Here is a 22,236-nt window from a genome sequence, read left to right on the forward strand (position 1 = left end):
AGTCCAGTCCAACATGGTTACGGATTCAGCGTGTGGTCCCAAATTCAGTGTGCTAGGTTCAACCAGCCTTAGCCAGTATGCAGGGTCAGACCTGGTGCTTGGCTCAGGGTGTGTATTATATCCAGGAGCATGGTGTATATGAGAGTATAGTAAGCTTTTAAAAAATAATTCAGAAAACATGTTCATAGAACTTTTGCATGCCATTCCAGTTCTGATACACTCCATTGGTTCCTGTTTCAGACTTTCAGAGCCCAGGCTGAGAGTGCTAAGCTAGTAGTTAAAACCTTGAACCTCTCTACCTCATCACCAGGGATCCGGGTTTTTTGTTTCCTGTAGAAAAATGCTGGTTTTCCTTTTTAAAGTAGAAAATCACAGATTTTTTCCTTTGAAGGAGAGAAATGCAAATTTTCTTAATTGAAGCAGGAAACAGCAGGTTTTCTCTTGTAGACCGGGAGCTTTCTAGCCTACAAGGAGTTCTTTGGGCCTCAGGGGAGTGGGGGAAGAGTGAATGGAGGCAGGGGACACCACAAGCATGTGCACATGCACGTGGTTGACATACAACCAGGCAGGATGGTGGGAGAAGTTCCAGTTGTTGGATACCGATAAATCTACGGAATGGGGGTAGAGGTGGAGGGCTAGAGCAGGGAGTGTCCAACCTTTTTGAATGTGGGGCCGGATCATGAACTTTTTATCACCCAGTTGGCCGGCGAGCCATATTCAAAGACCTCACAGGAAGTGGCATCACATCACCCCCTCGAAATGAAAGTATAGTGTTTACTTTTGTTTCCCGTTGCAGTACCTCGGGCCTCAGAAAACGGCTTGGAGGGCCATATGTTGGACAATCCTGGGCTAGAGCTTGAGGACTGTCCGGGGGGGGGGGGGACATGCGCATGTGTGTGTGTGCCTGTGGGTACCTACCGGCACTGGCGGAAGGAGTCTGGGTTCTGGGGCCATGACAGGGCAAGGTGGGGTCTGACACAGTGTTCAGCGTGGTCAGTGAGCCCAGATCAGCATTGTTCCTAGGGGGATCTGCCTGGAGGCACCTGCCCCTCCAGCAGGGAAGGGGGTGGTGGGAAGCTGTGTGGCCAGAAGCACAGGCAGTGGCCGGGGGCACCACACTGCCCCACCGCTAGGCGGGGCTGGAGCTGAGGATGCAGCATGGCAGGGAGGATCAGAAGTGTGGTTCTGGCCCTGGCCATTTCGCAGGGAGTTAGAGGAGGGTGAAGGGCTCCAGGCAATCTCCTGCCCACAGTGGCTGTGGTGACCCCTGCTCAAGGAGAGAGCAGCAGAGCGAGTCCGGCTCTGGCGCAGGCTGGAGGGAAAAAGAGGAGACACCAGGTGGCACCGCCTTGCTCTAGCATGTGGCTTCTTCACCACACCAAACCGACTGGCCATAATCAGTCCTCCCGGGCTGCGTCTCCCAGCTGCACGTGGCCACCCCTGCCCCTGAGAGCATGGGTACCTCCCCACAGTGGCCCGGCTACACAGCTCCCCGCCATCCCCAAAGGATACCCCCTACTCCCTTCCCCCACTAGCGTCCTGTGAGTCTGCATGGGGCTGGCTGGGGTGGGGAGCAGCTAGGGACCCCCTCTGGCAGGGCTGGGGGTGGGCAAGGGGCTGTGGGTCAGGAGTGAGGGGCACCAGCAGGGCTGTGGGGGGAGGAGGAGGAACTTAGGGTTGGGAGTGAGGGGCACTGGCAGGGCCAGGGCTGGGGGACCGTGGCTTGGGAGTGAGGGGCACCAGCATATCAGGGCTGCTCAGTGCCACAAAGCAGCTGGACTCATGTTGTGGTGAGCAAAGGGGGCGGGGGAGCTCTGATTTTCCATGATTAAAAAACCAAAATCAAATGCCAAAATATGTAAGTATTTAAAATTTATTTTATTATAACAATTGAGGCACTGATAAGCTTCCAAATTGCTTTAAAATTGTAAATATATCAATAAAACACTGTGTTCAACTGATACATACTTACATATATATGTATATATGTGTGTGTACACACACACACACAGAGTTATGTTTCATTTAAATTGTGAGAAAATGTGGATTTTGGCTTTTTTAAATCTGAGAATTGTGGGGGGAGTTTAATCAGAGAATCTGAGATTTTTAAACGGAGAAAACCAGTATCCCTTTGAATCATCACCCATAATAAAGGCTTTGCACACCAAGTGAGGCCTCGGTTACACTTACGTAATCCTTCTGCCTTTTACCTGTTTGGAATTCAATGAGAAGTCTTGTTGTTAATGTACAGAATGGCCCATTCTCCATTCCACTCAGACTTAAAGCTGGCCCAGCAGCACGTTTAGGAATAACAAGTGCTAAAAACTTATTTCTGTCACTGCAGTCAACAATTACAACTAAATGTGCACAGGGAGCAGGCTGGCTGATTAAGGAGGTGCCATTTTAAAACTGATGCTTTTTGGATCCCTTAATGTGAAAGAACCAGTAAATGAAGAACTGAAATGTAGGTAAAAGCTGATGATCAGGTGCTGATGAGGCTAATTTGCACATTTTGTTGCTTATATCAACCACATTGCTTCAGATGGTACTGCTTCTCCAAGCAATTGTAGAGCCCATCCAAGCTCTCCAGAACAAACTATAAGTGCTTAAGAAAAAATGTCTGTGATATTATAAAAAATGCTTGGGTTTGAGGCATTTACATAATCTTACAAATTAATCTAAACATTGCTACTGTTATAAAGGGTACTTCTCGAAATAATGGCCTGTACTGACTGCACACTGACATTCTGTAGTGCATACTCAGTCAGTGGAGTTGTTCTGGGGATGAATGAACCATTAATTGTAATCCCAGCTCTTCTCTATCTCTTTCTCCCATCATAAAATATTTAGGCCAAATGAGTGAGCAGCTTGGCAATATGCATCTTTGTGGGTCAGTTTGTAGCTGGTGTGTGGAGGGGTGTGTATAAGTGAGGAGAGGATGCAGGAAGTGGTTTTCCTTCCCCTAGGGCACTTGCCCAAAAAACAGCTGTCATCTGGCCGAAGGAGTAAGCAAACTAGCCAACTGCTGCCTGAAATGTTCCCTATCACAGGGAGTCTAAGCCACATGCTTCCTGTCTACCAGCAGGACAGGGACACAGCTCAACATGCATCTTTCACTGTCTAGTATGGTGGAGGTCGTTTGCACTGGCAAAATAGCTCCCTCTACAGGACTCAGTGGGTGCAGGTATGCTCCTTGCTCTTGTGACTTTGTTCAGTCCTGTGCCTGTTCAGATGAACAAAGAAGTCTTTTAAACAGAGAGTTGAGGGCTGCGTCCAGACGAGCAGAGGTATGTGCTTGCAGCAGCACAAATAGTAACAGCATAAATTTGTGCCATAGTGCACACCCCTGCTTGTATGCTTTTGTTGTTGTTTGTCCCACCTTGGGCAATTTGCCTGTACCTAGCTCTTCCCAGCTCCTGGCTGGGCTCTACGTGCTATGGGGAGGGCTGGCTGGGGAGTGGCACATGGAAACAGGGGAGCAGACAGCTTAGGCTCTCTCATCTCTCCCCCATCTCTGCCTACTGTGGAGCCCCTGCGCTGAGGCACACTGCACCCAAGCCGGTCACGTGTATATGGGAGGGAACAAAGGAGGGGTGGGAAGGGAAAGCAAATGAAGGTGCTTGGCTCAGGCATCCCTACAAAATGGTAGTTGAGGCAAGAGCATATGGTAATAAATACAGACCAAAAAAGCCCAGACACATTAAATTAGGAATACTTGACCAGACGACAGTACAGCAACAAAGTATTTGTAAGCAATTAAACTACTTGGAGTAACTGAGCTTTCTTGTGATCCATTGGTTACCCTATTGAATAATATCACTTCTGCTATCTCTAAGAGAAATGGATGTCATTAAATTCACATACTGATGACAGTGAGAGATGTCTTCATTTCAACATAGAGTGAATGCAATCTGCTTCAAGGAGCAGTTTCTGGCCTCTGGACCATATTTTATTCTTCTTGAAAGGAAAAATAATCCTGTTAAACTGGGATGGCCATATGTGTGTTACATATTGAAAAATCTTTTAAAATGCAAAGAATGAGTCTTAAAAATCACTAACGTTGTTGCTGTTTTGCTTTAAACAAAATTTGTTTCTGTGACATTTAAGATAACTGCTTTGATAGGGTTCAGTGAAAACAGATATTTCAGTAGCCATATATTCTAATATACTTGAAAAGGTGATTGTCAAATGAGTTGTCTCCTGTGATTGTATGTGAGCATATTTGATACTGATCACTGAATACCTGCTGACCATTCGTGCACACATTAATAATGATTTACATTGTGAAAGTTGTGCCTGCTTTTCTTGTAATAATGTGCGGATTAATTTAGAAGGAAATGAGCTAACACATCCAGTTACTTTTTCTCTTATTCCTAAATTAATGCTTTAGTTAAATGAAAAATTGTCCTTGCACTGAATAACTTCCATTGTTTTGGAAAGGAAGCTTCACATTTTTCCAGGCTCTGTGCACATTTACATAATGTTAACAAATTTGGTGCTTGTTGGATAAATAGTTCTGACAACAGATCCAGTAACCACATTCTTCTCACCCTTTTAACTTTTCTGTTTTTCTCATCCTATTCAGCCTTCAGGCACAGATTTTATGCCTACAAACCTAAGTTAAAGTCAAACTGAACTAGCATGCAAGTGCTAGGTCATAAATATGTTATAATATACATATTATAACACCTGCACATTACTGATAATGGTTATTAAATAATTGTGAGGAATGTTGTTGAAGCTTTTTATTTGTTTGATTAGCAGTCTGGTTCTGCATTGTTTGTAGGCTCCATTTTGTTTTATTTTCTCATTATCTTTCTGTGGTGCTTTCAGTTTACTTAGTCATGGAGGGGGACTGATAATTGGATATCTTGATGGGCTGGGTTGGAGTGTTGTTGTTGCTATGATGTTCAAGGAAGTGTGCGAGAAGAAAGGATTTTTTTGTGATATCTTTTACTAGACCAGTGTGTAGGTGAGAGAGAGATATTAGAACAAGCTGTGGGTACAAGGTGCCCTGAAGAAGAGCATCCAAAGTTTGTCCCATATCTTTTCCAACTATACAATTGGTTCAGTAAAAGGTAACACAGAAAAATACACTTGCCTCTTCATGATTTATTTTATATTACATGGTGCATGATCCAAAGCCCGTTATATTTAAGGGATTCTAGATCAGGCCCGTGCAGAATACTGAGATCCTCTACCCCACAAGCTTTGCATGTTATACTAGTAAGGGATATAAATGGTCTTTAACCACAATTAAAACTTCTGTCTTATCTGCTGGGTAAGCCTGACTCTGTTCGTCTTCCATTGTCTCGTCAGGGAAAAACCTAGTCTGCTGATTATATTGTATACAAACTAGCTTTTTTGTTCTGTGCCTGATTTAAACATTCTTTTTTGTCCTAGGGCACAAGGTATATTTGTGGGAAGTGAAAAAACTTGTTCTGTTGGCCAAGCTAAAAAAGAAGCATATATCAAGCATGTATTATTCCTATGCTAGAGTATGTGCGAGTTAAAATAGTGTACCATCTATTTTTTTTATGTTGTTAAATGTTGCAGTTATTCGAAATAAACATAATGCGTTTTCTCTGAAGCTCTTCAGGATTCCTCATTTGAGGTTTGTAGTCATTGTAATTCCATGTCTCATTTCAGTGTTAAGCAATTCCCTGGGGTCAGGAAACCCGATAAGATGCAGCTGGTAGTTAGACTGTCACTAGTCTGCACAGAAGATGTAAAATGAAACATTTCCATGTGAATAAGGCCATCTGTTTTCAACACTAGCACAGTAGTTCTCAACTTATTTCCTTCCCCCATTCACTGACCTCAAAAAAACACCTGCAGGGTTTTCTTTGCTGCATCCCTGCCCCATTTCAGAGTTTGTCACCCCAGTGACCACAGGATTAGGTCAAGGCGAGAAAATATTCTGTGCACCAGAGGTTTTATAGGGCTGTTGCTGGGAGATGATGAAAGGTTCAGAAATTAGGTGGGTAAGCCCAAAAGAATGGGATCTGGGTCCTAGAGAAGGGTGCTAGGCTGATGTAACCTTAAGGATGGCTGTCAGGCATATTCTCCTTTCCTCCAAAAGCACTTGGCTCCTGTTTGGGGAGGCCATAGAGTAGTGAATCTCAGCCAGGGTGCTGCAGTACCCTGGGGTGCCATGACAGCCTTTGAAGGGTACGACCTAGAAGAGAAGATAAGCAAGATAAGTGCAACCTCTAGTGAGGAGTAAGTGCTAGTCAGGTGCTCTTTCCTTCCAGAAGGTAACAGGGTAAAAATACACCTTACAGACTAATTAAATCAGAGATCCATAACATTTCATGAGCCTGAGCTTACTTCATCAGATGCGGTGAAATGACATGCACAGAGCAGTCTTATCAAAGTGAGAGAGTGATTTGACCATAAAAGAGAGGGGAGGGAGGGAAAGAAGAAGGGAGGGGTGGGCAGTCCTGGGAGAGGCAGAGTAATACACCCATACAGACAAAGGGGTCATAAAAACATATCCAGCTATTTGGATTTTATGGGACTATGGGTTTTTATCCCTAGTTCCATAACCAAGACCATACTTAACAAAAACAATGCAGTCTGCAAATGATTTCTTGTTTCACTATTGTGCGTTGAGGTTGGTTTTTAAAGTTTTTTTTTGTTTTAGAACAGCTCTGGGGTCAGAGGTTAAACTGTTCTGCCACAGACTCGTGTGTCTTTCTGCAACTGATGTCAGATCAGTGTTCATTCATTCATTTATCCATGTATAGATTGCCCTGACTGTCCAGTGTAGACAGCAGAGGGGAATCATAAGCAGGTATACATCAGGGGTGGCCAACCTGCAGTACAAGTGCTACAAGTGGCAAGGGCAACCTCAGCACGTGGCAGATCGGGGAGGAACCACAGCAGCAGATAGGGCAGGGAGCAGAAAGCAGATCAGCGAGTCAAGCAGCGGAAGGGAATTGGAGTGGCTCATAAAGGAAGGTGCAGGGCTAATTTGTGGCATGCCTGCCAAAAAGGTTGGCCCTCACTGACTGACATATATGACATTAGTAGAAGTGCAGGTGAATGAACTGTGGATATTTATAACCCTTGTTGTCTGGTCTAGTGATTGTGGTCTGTATTAATGAAGAGGCACAGCTTGCATCTATGAGCCTTGCAAGGCCTAGTGCTGCTGCCACCTCCTCCTCCTCCACTACCTCTACTCCTTTCTCCCCACCTCTCACTGCAGCGCAGGCTCATTCCTGCTGGCTGCTCTTCCCCTTCCCAGCCCCTTCAAGTAGGTAAGCCATACAATAAATCATTTAGTTTCTGAAATAGGGTGCTACTCAAGTCTATAAAAGTTATGGAGGGTTGCCTCATCTAAAAATATATACAATTACTGCCATAGAGCCTACTGCTTACTTGACAGCTTTTACTCGTCATTTTAAACATCAGTTTAGCTCGGGGATAGGCAATCCGTGGCATGCATGCCAATTAGTGGCACACAGAGACATTCTTCCTCGGCATGCCAGGTGGTGCGTGAGGAAATCGTTTAAAAAAAATATATATTTTTTTTTATTTTTATTTTTTTTAAGTTGCTGCTCCCACCTCCCAAGCAGCCACAGGTTCCAGTGGCACTGGGGGTGGAGTCAGGAGAACTCGGGCAGGGTCAGGGATACTGACTGTGTTCTACTGACCCCACCCCCTGTCCCTGGGCTGTGCCCTCCAGCCCCTGCAGGGGAGCTGTGGGAAGGTGAGGCCAGGGCCCAGGCAGACACTGTGGAGGGCCGCTACGCTGGAGGCTTCTGGCCAGCTTGGCCCCAAGCGTTGCCTGCAGCAGCTGTTCCTGGGACACAGGAGGTTCCTGTGGCCTAGCCCTTGCACTGGGGTGGGACTCTGCCCCACTTGTGCTGTGCCCAGTATGCAGGGAGGCCAAGCCGGGAGCCCCCTGAGCCTGGGAAACTGCCCCGGCCAGGCATAATCTCCTCACGGGCAGGACAGCTGCAGCTCATCCCCACAGAGCTGTGTGGGCCATGCCCCATCTCAGGTGCTGCTAGGTGCCTGCCCACCTGCCGTGGCCCAAGTCTGCAGAGCTCCAGGGGAGCTCCTGCTTCCCACCTGGCCCCTGCTGTCCTCCAGCTGCTACCTTGTCAAGGGCCTGGCAGGGCTGGCCTGCCTACAGTGCCTCCCCTCACACCTGCTTCTCCCTGCGCCACCCGGACCCTGCCCTGAGCACCCAGCCCTGGCACTGAGCACCCTGGTGCTGCCCCCACCCAGGTGGGATGGGGCATCTGTCTGCTCGAGCCCTGGACCCAGGCTCCCCCTGCTCCAGGACCATCAGGGGGGCCTAAGTGCCCCAGCCGTGGTGGCTGCTCCTGGGATGTCACTGCCTCTCTACTGGACACTGCCCTGGACTAGCAGGCCTGAGCCACAGCTGGTAGTGTTGGGAGGCATGGGTGGCGAGGGATACACCCTCTTCCTCTTTTCCTTTTTTTTTCTCTCTTCTTTCTGTTTCCCTTTCTCTCTTTTTCTTTTCTTCTCTGCTTTCTCTTGTTTTTCTTTTTGTCTTTTTTCTTTCCTCTTCTTCTTTCTCGTCTCCTCTTTTCTCTCTCTTCTTTTCTTTTTTCTCTTCTTTTTCTTTATTCTTTCTCTCCCTCTCTTTTCCTCCTCTCTTCTCTTTCTCCTCTTTTTTCTCTCTTTTTCTATTTCTTCTTTTTCTCTCCTTTTTCTTTCTCTTCCTTTATCTCTCTCCCTCTCTCTCTTCTCCCTCTTCTTTCTCTCTTTTCACCTCTTTTTTCTGTCTCTCTTTCTCTTCTTTCTCTCTCATCACAACATGCTTAACAAAAAAAAATACACCAGAACAAAGGATACTGTAAAAAAAAAAAAAAAAAAAAAAAAAAAAAAAGCAACATTTATGATTAACTATATTAATATGCAGTGCGTCCTGCCATGTAACCCCTGCCCTGGTTTTGTTTTTCTGACATACCAGCACTCTGGCACCTTGCAAGGTAGACATTGCATTTTTTTCAGCACTCCGGCCAAAAACTTTTCCTACCCCTGCTTTAACTCATGTTTTTATATACAGCTATTCAAGGAAGGCATACCAGCATTTCAATGGTCTTAAAGATCCCTGAAATGTTTGTAAGTGGTGGAAAACACATCTAGCTAATGGTATTTCTCATCAGTAAAATCCTGGCCCCAGTGAAGCCAAAGCTCCTACTTTAACAATGATTTTCCTCCATTTTTTTTGAGAGGACTAATAAGTATGATGCTCTCTCCAATCAGGAGTTTAGTTTAACACAGAAGATGTACCAATTCTTGGTTGAGAGATCACACTTTCTCAAGTAAGCTAATATTTTGAGTGTAAAATGTTTTTTATAATAAAAAATAATCTGATAGCTCCAGGGTTCTCATTTACTTATAGTAAACTGACATGTATAAACAAATTGCTGTGAATGGGAGACTAGATGTGCTGTAGTTTTGTGAGACTACATTTTGCTCTAATAGATTTTTTTTTAATGTCCCTAAGCAATATTTTTGCTATATTGAATTCAAGATGTGCCTGTTTTCATAAACAACTCAGTTAAAAATATTCTATCATCCTTTTGTCAGCTGGTATAATATTATCCCATACAGAAAATGGTATTAGCTGTAACCTTGACATGAAATTACTTAAGACTCTGGAAGACTTGTTATATACTAAATAGTAGTAGTTGGTATATAACGGGTGCATCTACACATGGGCTTTAATGTGTACTAGCCTATTTTAATGCACATTGTGTCACAAAGTGCTCTTTTGCTAATGTGCATTAAAATAGTACATTGTGCCTTTTTCTAGTACCTCACTATGGAGGTGATAAGTTTAACTTGCATTAGTAACAGTGAGTTAATTAACATATAGACATGTCCCTTAATACTAACGATTAGCTCGTGCCTTTTTTGTATGTAGTGTCTGCACTGACTAGTTTATTTAAGTTTGTATTTTAAACATGACTTCCATATAAACATACACAAGGGATGAGAATGTAAAGTTCTAGTATCAAACTGAAAGGGCTTAAAGGTATCCCATGAGGTTGAGTTAAATTAAAGCCACATAGTAGTATAAGGCAGATAGTATTATCCTGACTTCTGTAATAGGAAACGCTGTGAAGGAAATGCTGTTGTTGCTTGAAAGCCAGCCTCTAACAGGAGTTTTCTATCATCTTTGTGCTGTTACAGGATTTCCGAGACGCAGTGGCACATGCCTCCAGGCAACTTGGAAAACCAGTAATTGAGGACAGGATCCTGAATCAGATCCTTTACTACCTACCTCAGCTGTATGAACTCAATCGGGATCTATTAAGAGAATTGGAAGAGAGACTGTCTCACTGGTAACTATTAATGAGGAATGCAATATTCTTTAATTTTAATATTTATGGAAGATAAGCAAACCTTAGCATAGTCACAAATGTTTTGTATTTTATATGCCTTTCTTGACTCCAGAGCTGATTTTTGAATGGAAGCAATGTGTATTAAAAAGTTTATTTGGTACTTGGGAACATTATATGCACATACATGCATGCATCTCTCTGCTTGTATAACCACATTACAGACTAAAGCTAAGATTTCAAAAATAGGAGCCTAAAATTAGGCCCATGGATCTGTATTTAGCATCCTTCCCCCACAAAAAGGTCTGTTTTAAGTGCCAAGTGCTCAAACTTCATTGCCCTTCATTGAGAGAAATTTTAGCAACCTAACTAGGTTCTTTATATATGTATATTCCCTTGAAAATTCTGTTCTTTTTTTACTCTTTAAAGCAAGGCATCAATCCATTAATACTTCTCTCATTTAAAAATAAAAGCAGCAAAGAACTTAGCAACAAAAATGACATGCATATGTAACTTACCCCAGGGCTGTCCACCTGGCTCCCTGCAGGCCATATGTGACCCATGAGCAATTAATCTGTGGCCCCTGAGCTCCCACCTGGCCCGTGAGATAAGCAGTTTATTCCAGCTCTGCAACAAATCCAATATTGAGCTAGTATGGCTAGGTCTACATTGCAGTGACTATAGCCCATGAAGACTCATCTGATTCAGCCTTAAGCTATATCGCTTGGGTATGAATAATAGTGTAGCTATGGTGTTTAGTGTGGACTGTAAAATCTGCCTAAGAACCCAAGTAAATGCTTGGTTTGCCTGAGCTGAGCTCCATGTTGCTTTGGCTGTATTTTTAGCAGTGGTTGAATCCCTTCCAGTTCCAATAGGAGGACTCTGTCTTTGGCTGTTTATACACATTCAAATAATTTGGGAGAATTTTCTCAGGTTTGTTCTCCTTGTAGAAAAACTTGCCCACAGCTGCATGTACAGACAGTCAAATGCTGCGGTCCTGAAGAGCGGAGAGCTTGCAGTGCTGCCACTGTCCTGTGAAGGGGGGGGGGGGGGCACGGTGGAGTGTGGCAGGCTTAGTGTACACATCTCAGCACACTCTGCAGGCTCCCTTTGTCTGCCTAAGCGATAGATAGTAGCAGTGCATAAGACAGCCCTGATTGGCTGACCCAGACTGCCCATGGTCAGCCTGTCTATCCCTGCAGCATGATGTGGGGATTATGAAGGAGGTGTGTTCTGCTCCCTATGAGTGATACACTGTTTCCTAGGGTGCGATGCTGGAGGACTGTATTCTCTGTTGAAAGAAGCCACAGCATGTACATTTGCTGCCCTAAAATAAACTGTCCCGAGAGTGATTTAAACCTTAGTTGTTCCTAGGTTATTTTCCTTTTGGAGCTGTTTTTTCCTCTGGGAGAAAACTTGAACATCGGAATTCTCAATTGTTTCTCCTGGGAGAGCAGTGACTCCCAGGAGAAACTGAACATTTGGCCTTTGGCATCTTGCATGTTGACACTATCACTCCCATGGGAACAGTCATGAAACCAAACACTCTCAGTCTGAGACCTTTTTCTTTGACAGTAACTACCTCCTTGGCACCAGTGGAGTCTTTGCTTCTAAGCTCTGCTCCAAGAAAAGTATGAACTAGGATCTTGGTCTCATACATTCCTCTCCACTGATACTAATGAGAAAATTGAGGCAAGCCTACAGGCCAGACCATCATGATTTTTAAGGGTACTGGGTTATATAAAGATGTAAATAAAAGTCCTTGGTGAATTTTCTAAAGGGTTTGGGCACTAGCTATGATTTGAATAGATTCAACTTAGTGTTTAGGTGCTCTTAAAAATCCCATGAGGCACCTGTAGGAGTTAGGCCTTATTTTAAGCATCCTTAAAGCATAAGAAACCTTAACTACATTTTAAAAAATCTGATCCCAGACATGTAGTTTCCAGCTCTGCTTATGGTACTGCCGCTTCTTCGCCGCTCTAGCGATTGCAGTGTGGGTACAGCTTCTAGCCAGTGGGAAGCTGCATTGGGGCCGGGCAGCTTCCACCTGGGCTTGTGCCACAGCCAGAGATGGGAAGAAGCATGGCAGTGTGGACTCAGTTTGCAGATGCCTGGTCCCAGTGTAGCTCCACATGAACTAGAAGCTGGACTCATGTTGCATCCAGGGAGCAAGGGGCTGGAAGAAGTAGTGGCAGTGTAGGCACACCTCCCAGCTGTCTGGCCTTGTCCGTGGCACAGGGAAAGCCTTCTTACTGCTCACATGCCACTGAAGCCATGTGGACCACGTTGGGCCAGCACTGGGTTGTACCAGCCTGCAACATGTGAAAGGTTGCCAGCCCCTGCTGTAGGTGACACAAGAAAACTACCAGGAAAGGTCCTTAAACATTGGGTCATTTTGCCCCTCAGATCATTAACCACAGTAGATTAAAGTGAGATATTAATGTTTTGCTGTAAATAAGGCTTTGAGGAAAAATCTGTTTGTAGTGTTTTCATTGCTCAGTTTTTATTTCTAGGATTGCTCATCAGAGAATTGCTGATATATTTGTGAAAAAAGGACCCTACTTGAAAATGTATTCAACTTATATCAAAGAATTTGATAAGAACATTGCATTACTAGATGAACAATGCAAGAGGAACCCTAGTTTTGCTGCTGCTGTTAAAGATTTTGAGGTATCTTTTAATCTGTTCTAAGAGATTTTATCTTGTGGCTGTTTAGTCCTGGTGACCTTTTGTAAGATTGCAAGGATTATCTTTTGACTTGGTATTTCTTCTTTGTTTCTAGGTTCCAGTTGAGAATGAGTGGTGGGAGGGGGAGCTGGAATGTATTTAAGTATTGGATCTAGTTTTCCAAGAGCAGCTAGTGATTTTGCATGCCCAATTTGAGATGCAGTAAAGGATCTTGGTTTTTCAGAAGACTCAACTGTTGCTAAAAAAAGAAAAAATAAAGGCAGGTAAACAAAATTACTAGTCACTCATAACACTTCAAGACTGGGTAAAATGTTGTACTTATTTAAACCTAGAAGATGCCATAGTCATGCAGAAACAGATTGTCATCATGAACCAGTGCCAGGCTCTTACTTAATCCTCTTATAACAGATCAAAGAAGATATATAAGCTCTAAATGCATGATCTAGAACAAGGATTTTCTACCTTTTTGGATCAGTGTACCTCTGGCGGCCGGACACAGGGAGTGGGGGATGCAGAGTGGTGGCAGCTGCTGCATGTGAGCCTTCCCTTCCCCATCTGGCCAGGTGGATGGTTCCTGCGCGGCAGTGCGGGATAGTGCATGATAGTGCTGTGTCCTCACCTGCCCGTGCGTACCCCCTAGGGCCTTCTCAAGTACCCCCAGGGGTATGTGTAGCCCCGGTTGACAACCTGTGATCTAGAATAAACATCAGAGAACACTTGTCTTTGCCAAGATGACAGATAAACCTAATTCCATAATGAAAGTATAGCTGAAATGGACACATAAGGAACTGCTCAGATCAACACAATGCTTTTGTCTTTCCAAGCAGAAGTGCAGTAATTTAACCATGAAACCACATAGGACCTGTTGTTCTGCGTACGTGTGCTCTCAGATATATGCCCACTTCATACATGCATCATATTGAATGGCCTCTGCTCTGTTTGTGCATATGCACATAAGGTTAGATAGGCTACTTATTGTAAGTGGAGAAATAGGTTAAAGTTAGAACAGAGAGGCAAGAGGCAGGACAAAAAAAACAAGACCTAAAATAGCAAAATGGTAAAATATATCCCGTTAATGAAGGTGGCTTTTGCTGATACAGGTAGCATTATCTTTAGATGAAACCAAGGTGGAAATTAAACCTGTTGGAGCATGACTCTTTTTTTAAAAATGTTTACTTTTGTTGTCTTTGGGCTTTTCATCACAAACTTCTGTAAAGATCACTGCGGTCTTTCTCTGATCCACCCAGTTGTTAACAACTGATCATAAATGAGCCTGTCTCTCTGATGCCTTTACTGTTGGTTGTCTGAGCTCTCATTTCTAGGGAGAGTTAAGAGGAAAAGAATATGATAAAAGAAATTAAAATACGTTGAGTTCATGCACACAATGTAAACTTCTGTCTTCCTAATTTTATGGCACATGACTGGTTTTTCCATATTTTATTCCATGTGGGGGAGTGATTAGAATTGCGGTGCTGATAATGCATCTAAAAGTTTAACCTTATCCTGGTATACCAGATGTCTGTGTTCTTCTGTAAAATTAAGTCAGGATAGCACAAAGTGTGCCGCTGCAGCTCATAGAGTCAATCAGTAATTAGGGGTACGTTTCATTTGCCAACAGGGAGTCTTTTGCCCACTGTTGGGAGATTGTTGTTGTTTATGTGTGTTTATCTTTCAGATGAGCCCTCGCTGTGCTAGTCTAGCACTCAAGCACTATCTCCTCAAGCCAGTTCAAAGGATTCCTCAGTACAGGCTGCTATTGACAGGTACAGCTGAGCTGTTTACAAGTTTAAAAGCAAGTTTTCACATGTCCCAGAAAACTGATACTCAGGCAATTGCGACTCTGCAAATAACATGCATTTAACTACTGGTGTATGAAGCTCTCTTAATGTGCTGTGCATTTAGAAGTTTTATACATTAATGCTGGGAGTGTTAAGAAATGTACTGCTGTTTTCAGTCAGTAATAGAGAGTGTGTTTTCTAATGATACATCTTGTACATCTCAAGCTTGTGGTGATTTGTTCTGTGTCCACAGCTGTGGATTCCATTTGTTGAGATTGTTAGGGGAAGAACTTTAAAAAATGAGGAAGAATAGAGGTACTGAAAACTCAATATAAAATATTTTTCCTTTTAAAGGAAGGGCTGATCCAAATACTAAATTTTAGTTCTGGTTTTATTTCTGAAGTTAGTCGTACCTAAAAAAAAAAAAAAAAAAAAGTTTTGCATCTAAAACAGTGTCTGGCAACCTTTTCAAGTCTCAGGTTCTGATAGCCCACCTCTGGTCTGATGTAGGCTGGGGTGGCTTCCATAGCATGTCAGCAATCCCTGTATCTGGGCTGGCACCAGGCATCTGGAAGTTGCACCTGCACCACTGCTGCTTCTCCCAGTCCTCCACTCCTTATCAGGGATGCAGGCACAGCTTCCAGCCAGTGGGGACCTGTGCTGGGGCTAGGCAGCTGGAAGGTGCATCCTTGCTGCCCCCACATGGATGCCACATCTGGGAAGCAACAGGGGGTGTAAACTTAAATTTGCCTTATAAGACAAAACTTTTGATCCATGTAGTAGACTTGTTACAGAAACAGTGCTTCCCAAACTGAACTAGGTTTCAGAAGACTTGGGTTCTTTTCTTGGTTCTGTTGTTGCCTTGTTGCATGACATTGGGAAAATCGCTGTCTCCAAATCATGCTGGGGCCTCTATTCTCAGCCTACAGAAGGGGAAATAGTGATGGAAATAGCTAGTCACTATTATTTTCCTTTATAAAGAACACAGTTGCAAATTTGTAATTCTCTTGACTTCTAAATATTTAGGCTTCTGTTTTTAAAGCTACTACTACTTGCTGAGAATTTTTTAAAATAGCCTATGCTTATTTAGTAAGCACAAAAATAAAATGCTCCATGACCCTATTCTGGCTCTGTAGCGACTAACTGCTATTTCCCCCACAGTGTTTATATTAGTGATGCTGCTTTATGCAGCACATTGAAGTGTTACATTGCAGTCACTAGGTGAAGAGATTTAAAAAAAATCTAGTGTGTGGGCTATACTTATAGCATGTGTTTAATAAAAAGTAAGTTCCTTGAACAAAATGTGTATGCTTTTACTCCTTTCTATAGTACTGCTTGATTTGTTTCTAATATATTTTCCTTCTATTATTTATGCAGATTATTTAAAGAATCTTTTAGAGGAATCTGCAGACTATAGGGATACTCAAGGTATTTATTTTGATTAAAGACATAAAGACTGCTTAAATATGGGGAAACAAAAATATTTCTAAACGTTTGATGCATTTGATGCATGATTCCATGAAATCTGGGCAATGCCCAGGAAATCCATGGGGGCGGGGGAACAGAGGGAGCCAGTAGTTCTCAGGGTGCTGCAGCAGCCTGCTGGGGTGGGGAAGATGGCAGCTGACCACTAAAAAGGCTGTTGGCAAGATGGCTGCCACCCCTGCCCCTCACTGCTGATTGGCTGTTATGTGGCCCCATGCGCTCCACCAATCCATGGTAAGGGGCAGTGCTGCACTCTGCCCACAAAATACCTGCCAAGCCTTCCATTCTGTCCACAAATTTGCAGGAGGGCAGCCCCTGTAAATTGGGTAGATCCCTATTAATGTATGGTAAATGGAGGTGTTATCTGTTCAGTTTCAAGTTTATCTGAAAAATGATCGTTTGTTCCCCTTGAAGAATATTAAAAGTTGACAAAATCAGCTTTCCCTAGAAAATTGAGAATCTGAAATTTAAGATTTTTTTCCTTGTTTGCATCATAACTGATTATAAAGGCTCTAAATTGGTCCCTTGGTTATTTTCACGCAAATCCCCAGTTGTGTTGTCCCTCTGGTGACACCCTTGTAATCCTGCCATCTTCAGGAGGGTTGCATTGGACATAGGTTCTCAAACACTGTTCTTTATTAAGATCTTAACTCGCATTCAGACCTGTCTGGCTGTGCAGTAGAAATAAATTGGAGCACACATATTCTTTATTAAAGTAAGCAGATGGAAAGTAGGTTTAGATTGTTTTGTGTGGAAATTTTTTTTTCAGTGACAAAAGGTCCAGTGGTGGTCTTCCATCAATAACAGGTCTGGAAAAACTGGTTCATTAAGAAAAAAGAGTTAAAAGTAATTTGGAACTCTGTACACACTTTTGAGGTTCCCAAGTCAACTAATGTTGTTCTCTCCCCACTTGCTGTGTCAACCAGGGGAACTAAACAATATAGCAGTGAAAAGGAGCACGTGTACAGAGCTGTCAAATGTATGAAAGGAGTAAACTGGAAAACTAATTTAGAGAGAAATTTTTAAAAAGCAAATGTATTTTTGAAGGAGGAACCACTGACAAAGCTGTATAACAAAAATATTGTTTCTTCACACTTCAGATGCTTTGGCTGTTGTCATAGAAGTAGCCAACCATGCTAATGACATCATGAAACAAGGCGTAAGTATCCTGTGTTTGAAAAGTGACCAATTAAAGTCATGTCATCACAAAATGATTTTGTAATTAAATTTTAAAAGCAGTTCTAATTTTTTGTGTGTATTTTTCCCTTGTAGGATAACTTTCAAAAGCTTATGCAGATTCAGTACAGTTTAAATGGACACCATGAGATTGTACAACCAGGAAGGGTAAGTGCCCCAGATAGCAGTCAGTAGACAGCAGCAAGGAAACTGCAGTACATACTGTGGTAATACAAAGCATAGAAGTCCACTGTTAAAGTGCAGAGAAAAATTATTCCTTGTTTAATTGCTGATTGTAGAACACATGTTTCTTCTCAAGGGTTGTTTTAACTTTTGGGGGAAAAAATGTTCTTATGTATTAAAACTGGTAGGTTCTCATAAAGCCTTACGCATATACATGTGTTTTGTTGGCAGCTGTGCTTGCCAGCTTTGCTTCTGCTTCAAGACTTAAAGATAAGCTGGAGCACACCATGCTTGTTGACTTTAATGAGACCTGGGGATCAGCAGCAACTGCTGAGTTGGAGAAAGCCTGGAGTTCCTAACCTTTTCTATCCTTGTCATAGTTGCACTTGAACAGTATGAGCTTGGTAGTTTCTGTGGCATCACTTGTGTGCATTGTTGAGGAACTGTACTGGTTCATACTGTGACTTAAGTGAGTTGCAAATGTGGGAGGCTTTATTCTTGTGATCTGCCTTATCAGTTGCAGTTCTGTTCATTTCAGTGAAACCACTTGCAGGAGGGATGAGAGGGGCAAGAATTTCTGCAGATGATCTTCTATTGGACCAACTGCATGGTTGCAATAGACTTAGACAAGCTTTTGAATACAATGCTTTCTTCAGATTACATTGTATTTGAAAGCTTGTCTAAATCTATTCCAACCATGTTGCTGCTCCAGTAAAAGGACATCCATAGAACTCTTTGTCTCTAGCATGTTTCCCGGACCCTCACTGCTGCTACAACACTTCGACACTCACAGGAAGGAAGTTACATATCTGTATGTTTGCAGAAATGACCCCATAACCCAGCCTTTGGAGTTCGTATGAGCAGCCATATACATAATAAGATAGCAATTTTATTTGAATTGGATATTAATCTATTCAGTTTGGATGTTGCATTTTATCTTGCATTTAAGGCTCAGCTTTTCATAGGAAACTATGTTAGTTGATAGGTCTGGTTATTCACTTTTATTAGGAGCTACCTTTTTCATTTGTTGAAGTATGATTTGTATATTGTGACAAGTAGACACATTCTGACTAAATAGTTTTCCTCCCTTATTCATATCTTTTATATTGGCTTAAACCCCTAAGGATATTAGGGACATTTTATTCAGGAGTGGGTTTTTTTTACAATAAATTTGTTAGAAACTCTATTTCAGAACAGCAAATTTTTCTTCATTTGGGCTTTATGTATATTATTTCTGTGTCTGTAAAAAGGGCATCTATAAACTATGTGAATAATAACTTTAAAGAAAGAGGAAGCTTATTTGTTCAGTTTGTGTCCTCAGCAGCTGAGTTTTAAATCAATTTGTTTATCTGCTTTAACTTACCAGGTCTTCCTGAAAGAAGGAACATTGATGAAGCTGTCCAGGAAGGTCATGCAGCCACGAATGTTTTTTCTGGTGAGATGCCATGTATATATCTGCAAGCCTAATGCCAGAGTAAATTGAGCACTGTTTTGCCTTCTCAGTACAGTTAAACAAGATTCTGTATCATGTACGCTAAAAAAGAACAAATAAGCATTCCCACTGTTTGAACAAGGCTCAGCTACTGTTTTTTTAAGAGCTGTTGGGGGGGGGGGGAAGCATGATCTTGAAAAACTTAGAACACCTTTACTTCCTTGAATATTAATAGGCTTTGAAACCTAAAATTTGGGTGGTTGAGGCATTACTTCTCATTCTTTTAAAATACACATTTACACCTTTGGATGGAGTATTGGGTAGGGATTGATTTCAGGGTTTTATTCTTGGCTGTTCTGCTGACATGCTCTTGGCTTTAGACAAGTCACTTCTTCTCTTGGCTTTAGACAAGTCACTTCTTCTCTGGGCCTCTCCTTTCCTTCCCATTCTGTGTCTGGCTCTTCTATTCAAATTGCAAACACTTGAAGGTAGAGATTGCCTCACTGCTTATGCAGTGTCCAACACAATAAGGCCGCTGTCTTAGTTGGTACCTTAGATGCTACTGCCAAACAAATAATATTAATAACTTAGTAATATATGATTAAATGTACATTGTATTTGTTTTCCCCTTTCAACATTGAAAGTATTTTAAAGATTGGTATTTCTCTCAGTATTTAAAGATCGTATCTAATGAGTATAGGTATTTACATGTCTGCCTTTGGACAGTATTTTTGTGGGGGGTTTTTAAACAAAAGTTGTTGCAATAAAAGATTATAGACCATCATAACAGCTGCTTATATAAGTTTTATAAGATTTAATTTTCACTTAAGATATTGTTCATCTTCATTTGAAAAATATGAAATTGCCTGAGCATTACTGCCACATTCACAACTGGCTTCCCAGCAAAAGTTCTATCTACTACTTACCCAAACACTTCCACAAGTGGAATACTTTCTCTGCTGGTATGAGCCTGTTTTCTCCATTTGTGAGCTTTTGAGTTTTCCCATTGCAGGAAAATAATTTTGACTTGAATAAACAATTTCCTTATTTTCTATTTAGTTAAATTGTCTGTGCAACTTTAAATTGACCACCTTGTGCATATGCATGTTGGTAGGTCTTCAATTACAATTCTAGGATCCCATACTACTTTTTCCCCATAAAAGCACAGCCCCATCCAGTGCACAAGGTTTATCTGCTCTAGGAAAGAATCATAGGCTTGTAGTACCTAAAGCTGCTGTCTGTAGGACAACTGACCTCACTTCTTGCAGAAATTTGAAAGGGGTATAGCGAGTGAGATAGGACTACAGGAAGAAGCAGGGCCTTAGGGCTAAAACAGTTGAATGCTGCTCTGAGAGAATTGAATTCTTTACCTTCCTTTGCCTCAAATGCTGAGTAATTCACATAAAGTAAACTTTTCACAGATGGACACCGATCAGGTGATTCCCATTTCTGGGTGCCTGGTTTGAGATGCTGAGGCCTGACTTGCAGAAGTACTGAGCTCTTGTAGTTGCAGGTGAAGTCAGTGGGAGCTGTGCTTTGACTGCATAAAGTGCATACTGTCATGTATTCTGAAAAATCAGGCACTCAAATTGGACACCCAAAATTAGTAGATAGCTTTGACTCTGATCTCATTGGGCTAGATTTTTGATGATATTTACGTACTTAAAAATACAGGTAGGTATTCTGGCACATCTGAAAATCCCACTATCTGTATCTTGAGGCACTTCAAAATGCCTTTAAAAATCTGACCAATATGTTTAGATAGTCAGAATGTAAGTACAGTATTACTACCTTCATTTAAAAGTAAATAGACTCTTCTTCTCAGATCCTGCTAGAACAGTAGTCCAGGAATGTATCCATTACACCCTGTTAGTCTAATCTTTCAATATATGTATATCATTTCTTTATGTATTTCATGTATTGTTAATACAATATACCAAAAATAATCTGTCCATCTTTAAGCACCCTTTAGTCACTGAAAAATGGTGTTTTTCATTGCAGTTTAATGATGCCCTGTTGTATACAACTCCAGTACAATCTGGCATGTATAAACTCAACAATATGCTTTCATTGACTGGAATGAAGGTGAGTCACTGAGGTATCTGCTAGAGAAACTTGCTGTCAAAAAATACTTTAACTCATAGACAAGTTAATTATTGAAAATAAATATTAAAATTTACCAGGGTAGTCAGCTAAGAGGAAACTTACTTTGGTGTGTGTGACTAAAGGTGAGCAGTATAGAGCATGGTCTAGATATGTTGTTGGTGTGCCAGACTCTTCAGGCCCCTTCAGTCAGTTCTGTTATCGCAAGTTAGTTTTAACTGCCATTTGGCTCAGTATTGAGCCTCCCTGAAAACCTTCCTATTTCTCTAGTATATTTTTTAATGGCCCTTCCCCCTGCCCAGCAGCCATTGAACTTTTTGTCTGTCCCCAAAACACATAGAGTTATAACTGACTGATTACTTCCTGATGGGCCAAATCCTCCACAACTGAGTCTCCAAAGACTGCTGATCCTCAGGGGAGAAATGCAAGCATTAAGTGGGGAGAGGGGGATTTAAAATAGTGCCTCCAAGAGAAGCACCAGAGTTGAACCTGTTGTTTCTTGCTTCATTAAAATATTCTTGTGGGCAAAGTGGGCAGCCATTTAAACCATGAGGATGGTACTTACTTTTCAAATTCTACTGATTTTAATAGTAAACACCACTTAAACTAATTCACACTTGACCAGCCTGCTTCTCAACCTTTGGCACCTTATTAATATTTATTAGCATTACTCAGAGTATGTGCTTAGCTTCTTCTCGGAGGTTCGCACTTCAGTGCAAGTCTCCTTATATTATTACTGGGAGCATCTTGCCTCTTAGCAGTAATTGGTCAGTTCTGGGCTGCTGCTAGCACAATGCTGACAGCAGTTGAGGTGAGTTGAAAGGATTAATAGCATGCACATGTCAGTAGTTTTCCGATTAGAAACCAATACTATATGCATTTTACACTTGACTTCTATCTCCTAAACCTCTGAGGGGTATTTAGTTCAGCAGTGTCCCGTATGAATTGTATCAAGGAACTTCTTTGCCCTAAGCTAAAGTCAGCAGAATCTCACTTCCATTTTGCAGAGTCAGTTAAATTTGAACCTTGTGATTTGGAATCATAGAAAAATGGGACTAGAAGG

General features: G+C 42.1%; 1 protein-coding gene across 1 annotated transcript in view; it reads left to right on the forward strand.

The window, feature by feature from the left end:
* The window catches only part of FGD6 (FYVE, RhoGEF and PH domain containing 6), a 104,017-nt gene that overhangs the window by 57,866 nt on the left and 23,915 nt on the right, over positions 1 to 22,236 (forward strand). The window contains exons 6-13 of the mRNA XM_006273629.4: positions 10,180 to 10,331; positions 12,842 to 12,998; positions 14,692 to 14,779; positions 16,172 to 16,222; positions 17,380 to 17,438; positions 17,552 to 17,623; positions 19,005 to 19,073; positions 21,072 to 21,155. Of these exons, the coding sequence (XP_006273691.1) occupies positions 10,180 to 10,331; positions 12,842 to 12,998; positions 14,692 to 14,779; positions 16,172 to 16,222; positions 17,380 to 17,438; positions 17,552 to 17,623; positions 19,005 to 19,073; positions 21,072 to 21,155 (732 nt within the window). The remainder of the gene's footprint in view (positions 1 to 10,179; positions 10,332 to 12,841; positions 12,999 to 14,691; positions 14,780 to 16,171; positions 16,223 to 17,379; positions 17,439 to 17,551; positions 17,624 to 19,004; positions 19,074 to 21,071; positions 21,156 to 22,236) is intronic.

Source organism: Alligator mississippiensis, chromosome 4, assembly GCF_030867095.1.
Source record: "Alligator mississippiensis isolate rAllMis1 chromosome 4, rAllMis1, whole genome shotgun sequence".
Lineage (NCBI taxonomy): Eukaryota > Metazoa > Chordata > Crocodylia > Alligatoridae > Alligator > Alligator mississippiensis.